The 15,120-nt window shown below is 38.0% G+C and overlaps 1 protein-coding gene across 1 annotated transcript in view; it reads left to right on the top strand.

Annotated features, from left to right (window-relative positions):
• The window catches only part of MRPS35 (mitochondrial ribosomal protein S35), a 47,134-nt gene that overhangs the window by 9,764 nt on the left and 22,250 nt on the right, over positions 1-15,120 (top strand). Inside the window, exon 5 of the mRNA XM_005680715.3 lies at positions 9,812-9,951. Coding sequence (XP_005680772.2) covers positions 9,812-9,951 — 140 coding nt within the window. The remainder of the gene's footprint in view (positions 1-9,811; positions 9,952-15,120) is intronic.

Here is a 15,120-nt window from a genome sequence, read left to right as displayed (position 1 = left end):
ATGTTAGACCATAAAATAAGTCTTAATAAAATTTAAGAAAATTGAAATCACATCAAACATTTTTTCCAGCCACAGTGATTTGAAACTAGAAATCTGTTGAAAATTCACGAACATCTGGAGATTAAATAACATGCCCTGAAACACATACTGATTCAAAGAAGCAATCAAAGAGACATCCAGAAAATATCTTGAGATATGGGATGTCTCAAAAGCAGTTCCAGGAAGTAATTTTATAGTAATAACAGCCTACAAAAGAATAAAGAAAAATATCAACTAAGCTACCTAACTTGGAACTAGAAAAAGAAGAACAAACTTAGCCCAGAGTTAGTAGAAGGAGGGAAGTATAATGGTTGGAATGGGACTAAATTAAGACAGGACAACAGAAATAATAAGAACTTATTTTTTGAAAAGATGAACAATATAGACAAACCTTTATCTAGCAAGAAAAAGACGGGCTTGAAAATTAAAAATGATAGGAGATGTTACAACTGATATCACAGAAATGCAAAGGATCTAAGACACTACTGTTAACATTTTTATGCCAACAAATTGGACAATCTAGAAGAAATGGATACAGTTCTACAAATATATAATGTACCAAGACTGAAGCATAGAAAATCTGAATGGACCAGTTACTAGTAAGGAGATTGAGTCACTCCAGATGGCTTCATTGGTGATTTTTTTTTAGTTGAATCATAGTTGATTTACAGTGTTTCCTTAATTCAGCAGTACATCAAAGTGATTCAATTAAACATATGTATAAATCTATGTATACTTCTATAGATTATTTTCCCTTATAGGTTATTTTAAAATGCTGAGTATAGTTCTCTGTGCTATACAGTAGGTCTTTGTTAGTTATTTATATATAATCATGTGTATATTTTAATCCCAAGTTCCAAATTCACTGGTTTGTTCTACTAAACATGTAAAGAATTAATATCAATCCTTCTCAAACTTCCAAAAAAGTAAAGGAGAAGAGAACACTCAAAGTCATAAACTTAACATTATCCTGATTCCAAAACCAGACAAAGGCAAATAACACAGGCCAGTATCCCTGATGAACATGGATGCAAAACTCCTCAACAAAATATTAGCAAACCAAATTCAACAGTACATTAAAAGGATTGTACACCATGATCAAGAAGGATTTATTTCAGGGATGCAAGGTTGTGCAGCGCCTGCAAGTAAACCAGTGTGACATATCACATTAACAAGTGAAAGATAAAAATCATATGATCTTCTCAATAGATGCAGAAAAGGCATTTGATAGAATTCAGCATCCTTTCATGAGAAAACTCAACACTGTGTGTATAGAGGGAACAAACTTCAACATAATAAAGGCCACATGTAATAAGCTCAAAGCTAATATCACAGTACAGCAATGAAAAGCTAAAAGCTTTTCTTCTAAGATCAGGACAAGACAGGGATGCCCACTTTCACCACTTTTATTCAACATAGTACTGGAAGTTCTAGCCAGAGCAGCTAGGCAAGAAGAAGAAACAAAAGGCATAGGAAAGGAGGAAGGAAAATTGTCATACTTGCTGATGGCATTATTTTATGCATATAAAATCCTAATGACTCCAAAAAAACTTAATAAATGGATTCATTTATTATTTATTATTCATTCATTATAAAGTTGCAGGATACAGTTGGTATACAAAAATCAGTTGCATTTTCTGCAGTGAAGTTGAGAGTTCAGAAGGAGATTAAGAAAGAGAAGTTAAGAAAATCGTTTACGATAGTACCAAAAAGAATAAAGTACTGGGTGGTGGGAGGAAGAATTGAATGAAGGCAGTCAGAAGATACAGACTTCCAGTTACAAGGTAACAATACGAAGGATGTAATGTATGATATGATAAATATAATTAATTAATACTACTACATGTTATCTATGAAAATTTTTAAGAGAAGAAATCCTAAGAGTTCTTATCACAAGGGAGAAGTTTTGTTTCTATTTATTTTATTTTGTATTTATATGAGATGATGGATAGTCATTAAATGTATTGTGATAATCATTTCATAATTTATGTAATTCAAATTATTATGCCCTGTACCTTCAATTGCACAGTTGTTGTTCAGTTTCTCAGCTGTATCTGACTCTTTGTGACCCCATGGACTACAGCACACCAGGCCTCCCTGTCCCTCAGTATCTCCCGAAGTTTCCCCAAGTTCTTGTCCATTGAGTTAGTAATGCTATCCAATCATCTTATCATCATCCACCCTTTTCTCCTTTTGCCTTTCATCTTTCCAGCGTCTGTTCTATTGAGTCAGCTGTTTGCATTGGGTGGCCAAAGTGTTGGAGCTTCAGCTTCAGCATCAATCCTTCCAATGAGTAATCAGGGTTGATTTCCTTTACAATTGACTGGTTTGATCTCCTTGCTGTCCAAGGGACTCTCAAGAGTCTTCTCCAGCACTACAGTTCGAAAACGTCAATTCTTTGGTGCTCAGCCTTCTTTATGGTTCAATTCTGAAAGACCATTGCTTTGACTCTAGGGACCTTTGTCAGCAAAGTGATATCTTTGCTTTTTAATACACTGTCTAGGTTTATCATAAGTTTCCATCCAAGAAGCAAAGTGTCTTCTAATTTCATGGCTGTAGTCACCATCCATAGTGATTTTGGAGCCCTAAAAGAGGAAATCTATCACTGCTTCCACCTTTTTCCCTCCTATTTGCCATAAAGTGATGAGACCAGATGCCATGATCATAGTTTTTTTAATGTTGGGTTTTAAGCCAGCTTTTTTAAAAAGTGCTTAAAACTTATACAGTGCTGTATGCCAATTATATCTCAAAACTGGAAGAAATAAAAGTAAAATATATATGAACACATAATAAAAATAAGAATAAAGTACTTAGGAATATATTTAACCAAGGGGGTGAAAGATCTGTTTACTGAAAACTAGTATTGATGAAAGAAATTGAAGAAGACACCAAAAGTGTTAAGATACGGATTGGAAAAATTAATGTTAAAACACCCACAAAACCCAAACCAATATACAGATTCAATGCAGTCTCTGTCAAAATTCCAAAGGAATTTTTCCCAGACATGGAACAAACTCCTAAAATTTGTACAGAACTGTAAAAGACCTCAAGTACCCAAAGCAGTTTAGAGAAAGAAGAACAAAGCTGGAGCCATCACACATCCTGATTTCAAACTGTATTACAAAGCAATAGTAGTAGTCAAAAAACAGTATGGTATTGTCATAAAAACAGACACATAGATCAATGGAACAGAACAGAATTCCAAAATAAAGTCGTGTATTTGTTCAGTTAATTTGTGACAAAAGAACCAAAAATACTTAAGGATAGTTTCTTCAGTAAATGTTGGGAGAACTGGGCAGCCACATGTAAAAGAATGAAACTTGACCACATTCTTATACTATACACAAAAATGAATATGAATTAAAAACTTGAACGTTAAGACTTGAAACCATAAAACTCCTAGAGAAAAGCGTTGCATGTAAGCTCCTTGACATTGGTCTTGGCAATGATTTTTAGGAATTTGACACCTAAAGCAAAGGCAAGAAAAGCAAAAATAAACAAGTGGGACTACATCAGACTAAAAGCTTCTGCACAGCAAAGGAAACCATTAGTGAAGTGAAAAGGCAATCTGTGGAATGGTAGAAAATATTTGCAAGTCATGTATCTGTTAAGAGGCTAATAGCCAAGATATGTAAAGAACTCATACAACTCAATAGTAAAAAAAAAAAAAAAAATCTGATTTTAAATGTGCAGAGCTAAATAGACATCAGTTTTCCAAAGAAGGTTTACAATGGCTGATAAGTACGTGAAAAGATGCTCAACTTCACTAATCATCAGGGGGAAAAAAATTGAAAAACACTGCACCAAAGTGACTATTGTCAGGAAGGTAACATGTTGATGAGAATGTGGAGAAGAGGACTCTTGTGCACAGTTGGTGGGAATGCAAATTGGTGCAGCCACTGGAAGACACCATGGAGAGTCCTCAAAAAAAAAAAAAAGAAAATTAGAATACTATATAATTCAGCAATCCTATTTCTTGATATATATCCAAAGGAAATGAAGATGGAGTATTGAGATACATGGACTCCCATGTTTATCTGAAGTTGATGTCTGCTTGCTCAGTATAGTTATCAAGGCTTTTCAGAAAAGGAAATGAAACCAGAAACTTCACAGGTAGCCTGATTATGCTAATAGGAGAAATAAATTAGTAAACATGATTATGATGAAATTTGAGCTTCTGTAAGGGCCTTCCAGTTGAAAATTAAAAGGAAGAAGAAAAAATGAAAAGATCGTAAAAAGAGGTCTAAAAAGCAGGAATAATAACCTTACACTTAAAACGAGGGAAGAAAAATCTCTTTTATTTTCATTAAGTTATGTTGTCTTCTATTTTGAGACATTAGGGTGAACTTGTGTCCCTTTAGATTGTATGTTTCTTTATTGGTTGGTGCCTAATGTTAGACCAAGATAATCACGATGGTGTGATCAACTCACCTAGAGCCAGACATCCTGGAATGTGAAGTCAAGTGGGCCTTAGAAAGCATCACTATGAACAAAGCTTGTGGAGGTGATTGAATTCCAGTTGAGCTGTTTCAAATCCTGAAAGATGATGCTGTGAAAGTGCTGCACTCAATATGCCAGCAAATTTGGAAAACTCAGCAGTGGCCATAGGACTGGAAAAGGTCAGTTTTCATTCCAGTCCCAGAGAAAGGCAATGCCAAAGAATGCTCAAACTATCGCACAATTCCATCTCACATGCTAGCAAAGTAATGCTCAAAATTCTCCAAGCCAGGCTTCAGCAATACGTGAACTGTGAACTTCCAGATGTTCAAGCTGGTTTTAGAAAAGGCAGAGGAACCAGAGATCAAATTGCCAACATCTGCTGGATCATGGAAAAAGCAAGAGAGTTCCAGAAAAACATCTATTTCTGCTTTATTAACTACGCCAAAGCCTTTGACTGTGTGGATCATAATAAACTGTGGAAAATTCTTCAAGAGATGGGAATACCAGACCATCTGACCTGCCTCTTGAGAAATCTGTATGCAGGTCAGGAAGCAACAGTTAGAACTGGACATGGAACAACAGACTGGTTCCAAATAGGAAAAGGAGTATGTCAAGGCTGTATATTGTCACCCTGCTTATTTAACTTATATGCAGAGTACATCATGAGAAATGCTGTGCTGGAAGAAGCACAAGCTGGAATCAAGACTGCCGGGAGAAATCTCAATAACCTCAGATATGCAGATGACACCACTCTTAGGGCAGAAAGGGAAGAGGAACTAAAAGGCTCTTGATGAAAGTGAAAGTGGAGAGTGAAAAAGCTGGCTTAAAGCTCAACATTCAGAAAACTAAGATCGTGGCATCTTAGTCCCATTACTTCATGGGAAATAGATGGGGAAACAGTGGAAACAGTGTCAGACTTTATTTTTCTGGGCTCCAAAATCACTGCAGATGGTGATTGCAGCCATGAAATTAAAAGACGCTTACTCCTTGGAAGAAAAGTTATGACCAACCTAGATAGCATATTCAAAAGCAGAGACATTACTTTGCCAACAAAGATCCATCTAGTCAAGGCTATGGTTTTTCCAGTGGTCATGTATGGATGTGAGAGTTGGACTGTGAAGAAAGCTGAGTGCCGAAGAATTGATGCTTTTGAACTGTGGTGTTGGAGAAGACTATTGAGAATCCCTTGGACTGCAAGGAGATCCAACTAGTCCATTCTAAAGGAGATCAGTCCTGGGTGTTCTGTGACAGGAATGATGCTAAAGCTGAAACTCCAGCATTTTGACCACCTCATGCGAAGAGTTGACTCTTTGGAAAAGACTCTGATGCTGGGAGGGATTAGGGGCAGGAGGAGAAGGGGACAATGGAGGATGAGATCGCTGGATGGCATCACCGATTTGATGGACTTGAGTTTGATTGAACTCTGGGAGTTGGTAATGGACAGAGATGCCTGGTGTGCTGTAGTTCATGTGGTCGCAAACAGTCAGACACGACTGAGCCGACTGAACTGAACTGAATGTTAGACTGACAGAGATCACTGGTGCACATTTGTGCCCCATATGACACAAATCATATGTAATTTTTTTATCCTTTGCAAAGCCAGTTAACAAATGCATTGTTGTTCAGTCGCCCAGTCGTGTCCAACTCCTTGTGACCCTGTGGATTGCAGCACACCAGGCCTCCCTGTCCCTCACCATCTTCCGAAGTTTGCCCAAGTTCATGTCCGTTGCATTGGTGATGCCACCCAGGGATCTCATCCTGTGATACTCTCTTCTCCTTCTACTCTGAATCTTTCCCATCATTGAGGACTTTTCCAGTGAGTCGGCTTTTCACATCAGACCAAAATGCTGGAGCTTCAGCTTCAGCATCAGTCCTCCCAATGGTTTTCATAGTTGATTTCCCTTAAGATTGACTAGTTTGATCTCCTTGCTGTCCAGGAGACTTTCAGGAGTCTTCTCTAGCACCACAGTTCAAAGGCATCAATTCTTTGGCACTCTGCCTTCTTTCCACCCAAAAGTAAAAAAGTGGAAGTCTCTCAGTCATGTCCAACTCTCTGTGACCCCATGAACTGCAGCCTGCCATGCTCCTCTGTCCATGGATTTCTCCAGGCCAGAAAACTGGAGGGTATTGCCATTCCTTTCTCCAGAAGAGCTTCCCAACACAGGAATTGAACCCAGGTCTCCTGCATTACAGGCAAATTCTTTGCTGTATGAGCCACCAGGGAAGCCCTCTTTACACCCAAAGATGGGCACAATGAAGGAAAGAAACAGTAGAGACCTAGTAGGTGCTGAAGAGATGAAGACAAAATGGAAAGAATACACAGAAGAACAAATATATTACCCTGTGATAAATTCCACTTTTTTGTTTTTTAAACATTTTTTAATGTGCATTTATAATTTAGAAACTGGTAATGAGATAGTTTGAAAATACTTCATAGTTTTTAAATGAAAGGGTTTTATACAGTGCGTTTAGAAGGGCATTATATTTTATAATATTTAAGTGAATGTTTTAATCTTAATTTTGCCTTTATACTTTTGCCTTCTTCTAGATTTAGATCATATCTTCCAAATAACTCAAAAAGCTTTTCAGTTTTCAAGTATTTCTTCTCAATTTTCTTTCAGAGTAGGTCAGTTCAGATTTTGTATCTTACTTGCAAATGGAAAATCTGAAGCACAGGAAAGTTAGGTAATTTACTAAAACTTTAATAATCAGTGGCAGAAGTTAAGTAAAAACCAAGGTCTTCCGAATTCTAGTCTGTTGGTCTACCTATCAGATGAATAAAAGGTTGAGAAGGGTCTATTATGTACTTTCCAGTTGGCTGGGGGTTTTTGAGCATATAATCGGGCAATTTAATTTAAAAACTGTAATTATCATCTGGTGATTGAAATGACTTATCCAAAGTTTAAAAAAAAAAAAGGTCAGTACAAACTCAGTAACTCATAAAATTCCCCAAACTAGTCTGTCTAATAAAGTTGCCTGGCACTGTTGCATCTTACAGTACAGGATACTGGGATTAGTCCATAATGGGAATGCAGTTTAACCCCAGGAATTTTGCTCCATTCATTTTATTTAAATGTCAAAATGTTCTTAATGGCAAAGCTATTTCTTTCCCCTCAGTGTGTCTGGGTATTGATCTCTTAAACACAGTATTTAGGGAATGGTGTGAGCTATACTTAATTTGCTAACATATATTTAGTCCCAGGTCTTGGAAAGTCTCTGTAATCTGGAGTGACATTTTGCTGACTGATTTTAAAGTCTAAATGGGAGCTAAATATAGTGTCTACTATAAGAACGTTGTTAGCTCGGGGAAAATGTTGTTGGAAAGAGCATCGATCCATGGGATCTCATGCACTTGATCTAAGAAACCTATTACTTCTAGCTCTTCTTAGGAAGAGGTTGTTTAGGAAATGGGATTTCTGTTAAGGGGAACCTGATAGTCTCAGAAGTTTTCATCCCAGACTGGGAGCCCTCTACTGTACTAACTTGATAGACTAGGGCAAAATGAAATCAGTTGTCCACCTAGGGAGTGCCTCAATATTGTACTGATAGCTACAGGAGGCTGAGAGCTCTCTCATTTCCTTGAAAGATTTTTTTCTTTTCCATTTGAGGCCTGAGTTTGCACCTCTGTTCTATGAGCAGTGTTCTCTGGGCTTAGAACTTCTGGTTGTAGCCCAGATCTCAGATATAGACCCACTCTCTCCAGACTGGCTGTCTTGCGTGAATATGCGGACAAGTCTGTTCTTCTTTCCATTTAGTGCCAGGAGCTCAGAAGTCAAAAGAAACATGAATTAAGGATCATTTAAAGCTGAGGCTCTTACAGTTAGAGGCCCTGTTGACTCAATTTCGGAAAGAAGATGGACAACATCTCACTTCTCTGGTAGAGCTTGCGCTACGTGGCTTGGTGGATGTTAGTTCCCTGACCTGGGCCACGACAGTGAAAGCACCAAGTCCTACCCACTGGACCACCTGGGAATCCCCTCTTAGAACTCTTCAGAGCTTCTATTACTTCCTTCAGCTGATTTTTTTTTTTCCATGTATCAGTACTTTTAACGTTGTACACATCAAATTATAGGAGAAAGAAACTATAAACTAGATGCAGCCCCTCTACTTCCATGAACAGCACACGGCATTACAGTAAGCCAAGTTTATATTCAGCCATCAAATGCAGTTCTCCTATTAGTTCACTTTTTGATGGGTCATTAAGAATGTCTTCAAATCCAGTAGTCTCATCTGCTGCTGCTGCTGCTAAGTTGCTTTAGTCGTGTCCGACTCTGCGACCCCATAGACGGCAGCCCACCAGGCTCCCCCGTCCCTGGGATTCTCAAGGCAGGAACACTGCAGTGGGTTGCCATTTCCTTCTCCAATGCGTGAAAGTGAAGTCGCTCAGTCGTATCTGACTCTTAGCAACCTCATGGACTGCAGCCTACCAGGCTCCTCTGTCCATGGGATTCTCCAGGCAAGAGTACTGGAGTGGGTTGCCATTGCCTTCTCCAAATAGTCTCATCATTACCCCTCAAAATATCCAGTGAAAGGGTTGAGCTTGGAGGAAATGGAAGAGGCTTAACCTGCTGCCCTGCCTTGAATTCCGTCTGCAGTTTTAGTGGTGCAAATAGAGCCTGGATGTTTCTCAGTGTGGAGAAGTTCATCTTATCTTGGTTGAGCTGGTAATTTTTTTCTGATAATTCAAGAGGATGACTGGGCAGAAGTTCATTTTTCACACAAGAGGGACCTTTTCGAAGATCATGACTTTCAAAAGGTCTACTTGCTGGAGAGCTCAGTAACTGGAATACTGTCCTTTAGCTGAGATCCAAGTCCTCTGGCATTCATGTTCAACTTGTTCGGCGCACAAACTCTCAACCCTGTTATGATCAGCTGGCCCTGCCGCTCACTTCCGTTTCCCCTTCAACTGAGTTTTAATAACCTTCATTTGGATGTGAATTCATATTACCTATTGCCATTTCAAAAACAATCATGCTCCAGGCTCTATGAAATTTTTTGCTTTCAGTTGGTCAGAAATTAACACTGTCTCATAACAGATATGTGTAAAGCTATAATAAGCTTCCATCAGGTCATAGTTCCCTTTTAACTTACTGCTCCCCATCCAACCTGAACTAGCTAAATCATTCCCTTAATTAAATCACCTAATTAGAGTTCACCTAGGAAGAAAAGTGATGCATGTGGAATGATGATGTATATAAAGTGCAGAAGAGAATCTGTTCTTTCATTTCATGTATCCTGAAAGGTGATCTCCCTCAATAATTTGATTTTGTCTGGTAATATATATTACAATGAGAATTATAAAACTACAATTGAAATTTTTTTTAATTATCAGATTTTTGCACTGAGTGGCCCGCTGCGTTAGACAGTGATGAGAAATGTGAGAAGCATTTTCCAATTGAAATTGACACAGCTGATTATGTTTCATCAGGACCATCTATTCGAAACCCCAAAGCACGAGTAGTGACCTTAAGGGTAAGAGTTATTTTTTTAAAAATAAGAATTATTATAACACCTTATTTTATAATAGTATTTTGTATGTATGACTATAAAACTGATACATTTAGGCTTTCTAACAGTTTTCTTTATTAGAAACATATAATGAATATTCTTAGAAATTAATATTTATATATAGTTCTGATTATGTTCCTCAGATAACTTACTAAAATGAGAAGTCAGGTCAAAGGATATAGATCTTTTAAGGATTTTTTATATGTATTGTGATAGTTTTTTGATTATATAAAACTCCTCCGAATACAATACCAGCAGATTGTGAAAAAGCCTGTATTTTCCTGTACTCTTACCAGATTAGATATTATTATTACCTAGTAGGTTGATAGGTAAAAGTTTTATTTGAAATATATATGTCTTTGAATTCAGTGAGGGTGAAAGTTTATTCCTTTGTAAAATACTTTTTTTTGCTCCTTTGCCCATTTTGATGCTGTATTGATTTCTTACAAACTTATTTTTTCTTTTTAATAGCAGCTTTATTGAGATAATTCACATACTGTAGAATTCATCCTTTTAAAGTTTACAGCTCAGTGGTTTTTAGCATAGTCACAGAAATGTGCAACCGTCACCACTACTTAACTCCAGAAATTTTCATCACCATAGAAAGGAAATCCCATACCCATTATCAGTCACTCCCTTTTCTCCAGTGTTCTTTACTTCCCCCAAGCTCCTATCAACTACTGCTCTTACTTTCTTTTTTTGTGGATCTGCCTATTCTTGACATTTCATGTAAATGAATAATATAACGTGTATGCTTTTGCCTAGTATAATGCTTTCAGTGTTTCATCTGTTATAGCATGTATCAGTTCATTTCTTTTTATTGCCAAATAATATTTCATTTTATGGATACACCACATTTTTTTTTTATCCACTTGGGCTTCCCTGGTGGCTCAGATAGAGAGTCCACCTGCAGTACTAGGAGAACTGGGCTCAGTCCCTGGGTCAGGACGATCCCGTGGAGAAGGAAATGGCAACCCACTCCAGTGTTCTTGTCTGGAGAATTCCACGGACGGAGGAGTCTGGGGGGCGGCTATAGTCCATGGTGTTGGAAAGAATCAGACATAACTGAGCAATTTACACTTTCACTTCATTTTTATTTATCCACTTAACAGTCAGTAGACATTTGAGTTGTTTACACCAGGATCCAGTCAAACACAGTTGCATTTGCCTGCAATGTTATTTACGTCTTTTTAAATCTAGAACAGCAAAGGACCCTGCTACTCCTTTTCCCACTCCCCGACCTGCCACCCCCACCATGACATAGACAAGTTAAAGAGACAGGCGTTTTATTCTGCAGCATTCCCTACCTTCTGCATTTGTTAATGCATCCTGATGTCATTTACCTTATTTTTCTGTATTTCATATAAGCTGGAAGTTCGATTTAAGGGGCTGATTACGTTACAGGTAACTGTGACAACAGTATTTGAGAGATGTTGCTATGTATTTTATATTGCATTCCATGAGAAGGCACGTAAAGTCTGGTTACTATATTTTTAGTATGCTGAGATTGATCACGTGCCTAAGAGACTGACAACACAATCTTTCTCTAATGTGAGGTTATATATTTTCCATTTCCCTTGAACAGGTAAGTGTAGATAGGTATGTTCAGCAAATTTTAATCAAATAAAATCGTATTCTTTTTGATATCCGAAGTGTATCCAAACTTTGGCCAGTAGGAGTCTCAGCTGATTCCTATGTCCTTTTTTTTTTTTTAACAGTCCCATTAGCATTTGAAAATTTCCTTGCCTTCTGACACAAGATGGCCCAGGCTCCTTTTATAGTGTATTTCGTATCTCAGACCTGGAATTAGCTATTTCTCTAGGAACTCTGATACATTTTAGTGAACATTGATGTTTGGAGACCAAAATCTGAATGCTGGGACTTTTCAGTTGGTTCTTTGAGTCTTTTCTCAAGAAATAAATGATAATTAATGGTAATTTTCATTTTTAACATCTTGGTTTTTGTTTTCCTTTGCATTAGTTTCTAAAATGTTTATGTAGTCCCTTGTGCTGCTCTGAAATGTGTGTGCCTCTAGTGTTTAGCCTTTAACTCTGAAATGGACCCCAATTTGAGATAGTAGTCCCTATTATGTTAACGACATATCCTATTCCTGCTGCTACTGCTAAGTCGCTTCAGTCGTGTCCAACTCTATGCGACCCCATAGACGGCAGCCCACTAGGCTTCTCCGTCCATGGGAGTTTACAGGCAAGAGTACTGGAGTAGGTTGCCATTTCCTGTTCCTAGTTTACTAGTATGTTTGGAATGATCTCCTTTGAATTTTTTAAAGTAACGAGTTATATTTCTAGATTTTCAATTACTGAATTATTTCTGAGTCCTGATCAGTTTATGGTACATTATTCTTTTACTTTACCACTGACTGATTTGCTATTTTAATATTTTATTTAGGACCATTTGTCTTTATCTCATGTTGCTTTGGAGGAACATCAAAGCCCTGCCTCACTCACCAGGAACATGCCACACGCCAGTGCAGTTCCACATGTGGCCTAGTAACTCCTAAGTTAGTATTGGAAACCCTTGTTTCTTGATGCACATGCTGTATCTTTCTCAGACAGCAGTCATGGACAGTTTTTTAAAAATTAAACTGTTACTTTTAGAATAGATTTACAGAGAGGTTTCAAGGATAGTACAGAGTTTGCTGTTCAGTTCAATTCAGTTCAGTCGCTCAGTCATGTCCGAGTCTTTGCGACCCCATGAATCGCAGCACGCCAGGCCTCCCTGGCCATCACCAACTCCCGGAGTTTACTCAAACTCACGTCCATCGAGTTGGTGATGCCATCCAGCCATCTCATTCTCTGTCGTCCCCTTCTCCTCCTGCCTCCAATCCCTCCCAGCATCAGAGTCTTTTCCAGTGAGTCAACTCTTCGCATGAGATGGCCAAAGTACTGAAGTTTCAGCTTTAGCATCATTCCTTATGTCTCAGCAAATATCTCCTATTGTTAATATCTTATGGTACTTTGGTACATTTGTTACAACTAATGAATGAATCACTATTGATATGCTTTTAATTAAAAGTCCATACTTTATTCAGATTTCCTTAGTTTTTATCTGTTTTTTTTTTTTTTTTTTTTTTTTCAGAATCCCATCCAGGGTACCACATTGCATTAGTCATTTTGTCTCCTTAGGCTCTTCTTGACTATTTCTCAGAATTTCCTTGTTTTTGGTGCCTTTGACAGTTTTGAGAAGTACCAGTTATGTATTTTGTGGAATGTCCTTCAGTTTTGATTTATTTGAATTTGTTTGATGTTTTTCTCATGGTTGGACTGTTCTGCATTTTGGGGGAAAAAGCCTCAAGCAAAGTGGCATTCTCATAGTGTCAGAGCAAGGGTATAGGTTGCTCACTTGATTTATCATTGGTGATGCAGCTTAGACCTTTCTCCACTTTAAAATTACTCTTTTTTTTCTTCCTTTCCATAGTATACCCTTTAGAAGGAAGTCACTCTGCATAGCCCACATTTATGGAAGTTATACTCCACCACCTTGAGGGAGAAGGATCACACAGATTATTTGGAATTGTTGTATGTGGGGAATTTGTCTGTTCACCTCCATTTGTTTATTTATTCAATCATGAATTTATATCAGTGTGGACTCGGATATTTATTTCATCCCTTGGATTTTGGTCCAGTAATACTTCATTGTGTTGCTCAAATTGTTTTGGTTTTGGCAGTTGGACACTTATTCACTTGGCCCCTCTGTTCCTGGCCATGCCCCATCATTTTTGTTTTAAACACATCTTCATTTTTTGACACCACAAAGTGCTCCTAGTTCATTTTAGGTACTCCTGTCCCATTCCTAGAATCAGCCCTTTGTCCAGAGATCCTTTACTAATGTACTTTTGAGTCACCTATTCTAGAGGGTGACTGCCCACCTTTTTGAGGGGCTTTCCAATACAAAAAGTTTGTTTTTGTACTCCATGTAATCTGTATTTTAAATTGGAAGACTCCAATTTACTGCAAAAATATGCTGAAAATCTGTGCAACCATCTTTGCATTGTATGCTAACAAATAGGCAAAATTTAATTTTAGAAATTTTTTCAGTGTTATAGCCATAACTACAGAGAAAGCAATGGCACCCCACTCCAGTATTCTTGCCTGGAAAATCCCATGGGCAGAGGAGCCTGGTAGGCTGCAGTCCATGGGGTCGCTAAGAGTCGGACACGACTGAGCGACTTCACTTTCACTTTTCACTTTCATGCACTGGAGAAGGAAATGGCAACCTACTCCAGTGTTCTTGCCTGGAGAATCCCAGGGACGGCGGAGCCTGCTGGGCTGCCGTCTATGGGGTCGCACAGAGTCGGACACGACTGAAGTGACTTAGCAGTAGCAGAAGCAGCCATATATAACTTGTAATTTTCTTTCTTTGAGTTTCAGTGTCAGGGTTATGAAATGAATTTTTGAAGCTTTTCAGCATTTTAAAAAAAATTCCATAGGATAGTTTAAGTGTCTAGCAATATAATTATGTATTTAGAGATACTTGAAATATAAAAATTACAAAAGATTTATTGTATACATTTTATGAAACATAGATTGACAAAGGAAAACAGGAGAACTTAAAAGTCTGCTTTACTGATACCGTTCCGTGGGTTAACAGAGTGTCTATTATAGACTAATAATACCTCATACATTTTTAAGAACTTAATAAATATTACTTCTTTTAAAATAATGATAACAACAAAACGCTGAGTTCTGTGTTTTATGGTAAAATCTCTGAACCCAGAGAAACCCAGATTCTTTTTTTCTGGCCGTACCATGGGGCTTATGGGATCTTAGTTCCCCAATCAGAGACTGAACCTGGACCCACAGCAATCAGTGGAGTCCTCACCACGGGACCGCCAGGGAATTTCTAGGAAACTTAGATTCTAATTCATGTTTTGAGGTTTAGTTTTTGTGGACCTTAGTCTTAAGTACTAGAGTATACAGTAAGGTCCCTACTGGTTCTAAATCAGCTGATTTTGTTTTGCATAAAAATAATCAGTGCTTTATTTAAAGTACGCCCACAGATGCCACTCACTGTATCCTGTGGCCATCCCTGCCGATCTGCTCCTTGTCGCATGCCACCACGCCACACCTTCCGCCGTCCCTTATACCCCCTGCCTGACTCCTGGCTGCCCTTTGG

This window comes from Capra hircus, chromosome 5 (assembly GCF_001704415.2).
Source record: "Capra hircus breed San Clemente chromosome 5, ASM170441v1, whole genome shotgun sequence".
NCBI lineage: Eukaryota > Metazoa > Chordata > Mammalia > Artiodactyla > Bovidae > Capra > Capra hircus.
Note: the sequence above shows the minus strand (reverse complement) of the source record. Positions and strands in the feature narration are given on the sequence as shown.